The sequence below is a fragment of the Merops nubicus genome, unplaced genomic scaffold (assembly GCF_000691845.1).
Source record: "Merops nubicus isolate BGI_N331 unplaced genomic scaffold, ASM69184v1 scaffold15938, whole genome shotgun sequence".
NCBI lineage: Eukaryota > Metazoa > Chordata > Aves > Coraciiformes > Meropidae > Merops > Merops nubicus.
Window position 1 is genome coordinate 7,045 of NW_008625235.1, and position 2,795 is coordinate 9,839.

The 2,795-nt window shown below is 53.6% G+C and overlaps 1 protein-coding gene across 1 annotated transcript in view; it reads right to left on the bottom strand.

Moving 5' to 3' along the window:
• SELP (selectin P (granule membrane protein 140kDa, antigen CD62)) overlaps positions 1–260 on the bottom strand; it is a 7,098-nt gene extending 6,838 nt beyond the window's left edge. The window contains exon 1 of the mRNA XM_008945620.1: positions 1–260. This exon is cut by the window's left edge and continues 164 nt beyond it. Coding sequence (XP_008943868.1) covers positions 1–260 — 260 coding nt within the window.
• Between the last annotated feature and the right edge of the window lie 2,535 nt (positions 261–2,795).

Consider the following 2,795-nt stretch of genomic DNA (forward strand, 5'->3'; position numbering starts at 1 on the left):
CCAGCTGCCCAGTTCTCTGCCTCCTTCGTCAGCGCCTTCTTGGTGCCCACCCAGGTCCAAATGCCACCCAGCTTGCGGATGCCAATCCAGTAGTAGCGCCCATGGAAGGGCAGGGTCTTGTTGAGGTACTCGATCTCCTGCTTGTTCTGGATTGCTACCAGGTCAGTGAAGAAGGTCTGGCAGTAGTTCCTGGCCTGCTCCCATGTGTAGTCCCCTCGGTCACTGTAGTGGTATGTCCAGGCACCTACCTCTACCCACATCACTGCGCCTGTGAGAGAGGTTGAGGTCTGGGATTGATGCAGAAAGGTCAGGAGCCAGGTTGGGAATGGGGTCCCTCAGTACATGAGGGTGAGCTAGAGCTGGCATCATGACCAGGAGGTGACAGCGACAAGGTGGTTGAGGGGACAGGACAAAGGGATGGCTGTGGGTGGGAAGAGGGCTCCAAGGGTACACGGAGACCTGGTGGATCAGGCATGGCAGAAGGAGCTGAGGTGGGACAGAGGTGGACAGCACAGGAATGAAGAAGGTGGGGGAGGAAGGGTGAAGGCTGAGACAGAGGACAGCTTGGGACAGGGTGGGCAGAGCGCAAGTGGCAGAAGAGCCACAGTGCAAGGAGCGAAAGCTCAGCACCATAGCCCTGCTCCCCCTGCCCACAAAGGTTTCCCAAAGGGGAAAAACACGACATCAGGATGGTTCCTTAAACACAGTTCCTTCCTCAAGCACAGAACTGTGACACTTCATTTTTCCTGCTTTACACTTCTACAGAAGACTCATCTTGAAGCAAAGCAGAGCAATAAGTGTTCCCCTCACTCCCAAATGCATTTGGATCCCAAACTGCTCATATGAGCCAGAGATGGTCTGAAGAGTCTTGTAAAATTCAGTATTGCAAAACAACATCTTGCAAAAGTCAAGTTCACATCCTGGTCATGCCCACCAGGCAGAGCAAAGCCAGAGATCAACTGGAATCCACACCCAGAAGTGAAGGGCACTTTGTTGAAACCCCATGCTTATTTACAGTACTTCACACCACAACTTGATGCAATCAAAGAGGTTTAGCCACAAAAAGAAGCTACCTCCCTCTTCCCCAGAAGCAGGTATCTCCACAACTGCAGAAAGCGATACAGAAATCATATCTCCATCTGTGCAGAAAACGTGATGGGGATCAAAGCTTACTCCACACAACTGGCCTGGGGTACCCTGTGTCTCAGGAGAGCATACCACACTGTGGTCATGCAGGAAAGGTCTGGGAATCTCAGATTAGATGCAAATCTATGGCTTCCCAAGTCTAATTAGGGCTCTAGTTTTGTCAATAATGAGGCATTTTTCTAAGCAAAATTCCTATAATTTGCCTGGTTTTCCTTGTGAAAGGGCAAACTATCCACTTTGTTCAACAAAACTAAAGCTGAGGAAAAGGGGCCTTCAACAACAATCTTCCTCTTAACCCTCTGGGAATTTGGGGCTGCAGGACAAGCTCAGCACACCTCCTTAGAACTTGCCCTATCCTTAGGTCCCACCACCTGCCTCCTGTCTCTCGACACCTCTTCAGCAGGGCTCAGGGCAGCTGCCCTGCTACCCTCACACACCTCATTCCCCAAACTGAGGAAAGACCATCTGCTGTATGCCTATCCTCCACATGCTTTCCTGCCTCTTTCCTCCAGCTCCACCAGTAACACTCTCCCTGTAGCACAGCTCATCCTCGCTCTTTGCCCTCAGCCTTATGTTGCCTCTCCCTGCCCCACCTGGGGCTAACCCCCAGGTGGGTGCTGTTTGCCTGTGTTTTGACCCCTTGGTTCCCCTGGCATCCCCAGATGCCTCTTCTCAACACCCACTGCACTCAGAGTGCCTCTGCATTTTTGTTTTCCCATCAGAGCTAAATCTCAGCCTCCTCCTCCTGATACTTCTGCATTTGCTTCTGTTCCTTAGCTCAGCTACAAAAGGTCTCTAGGAGGATCTTTAGAAGCAGAGCAGAGACTGGCAGGTTTTGCTCTGTGCAATGCCAACATGTGAAGAAAATATCCTGTGGGAAGCAAAACCAGATTAGTTTCTACTCTGATCTCTTCTCCTGATGTCAATTAGCAGCTTTAACTCTGCATGGTGATTCCTCAAATGTTATCCCAACCCTTGCACCTGTGGGTCCTGCAGCTACGTCCATGTCCAGCTCCACAGCATGGGTTAGAACCACTGCTGCCTTTCTCCAGTTCACAGTACAATGCACCAGCTGCCATGCTGCATTTGAGGAACCAGAAACCCTGCAGGGACCCTGTGCCTGGCATGGCCTGGCGCTCCCTGGGGGAGCACAGTCCTGTGACAGGTCTGGCTGGGGGGAGCTGGCCCTGGCAGACACAGCCCAGAAGGATCCAACCCTGAGGCTGGCAGCCACAGTGGGGGTGACTGACAGTACCCAGAATAACGTTGCTGCCCTTCCCCAGTTTCCCGGACTTGCAGGCTGCCTGGTAGGTGGGCTTGCCGAGTGGGCGGTGGATGGCTTACCCCACGCGATGGCAGCGATGCCCAGGTAGCAGATGCCACGGGACCCCAGAGCCCACGTCCTGCCAGCAGACCGCAGTCCTGCAGCGGTGTCCTGCGTGCCAGGGAAGGAGACGTGAGCATGAACACCCCACGAGTACACGCTCTTCACAAAAAAAACTGTAGCCACGAGGGCACGTTGCTTGGGCCAGCTCACATGCAGTGCCGCAGGCCAGGTACAGCTCTGCTGCAGAAAGGGCCACTCCAGCGAGGCATTTGGGGAGTCCGTGCCCACAGCACAGCTGGGCATTAGGGGAGGCCGTGCCAGC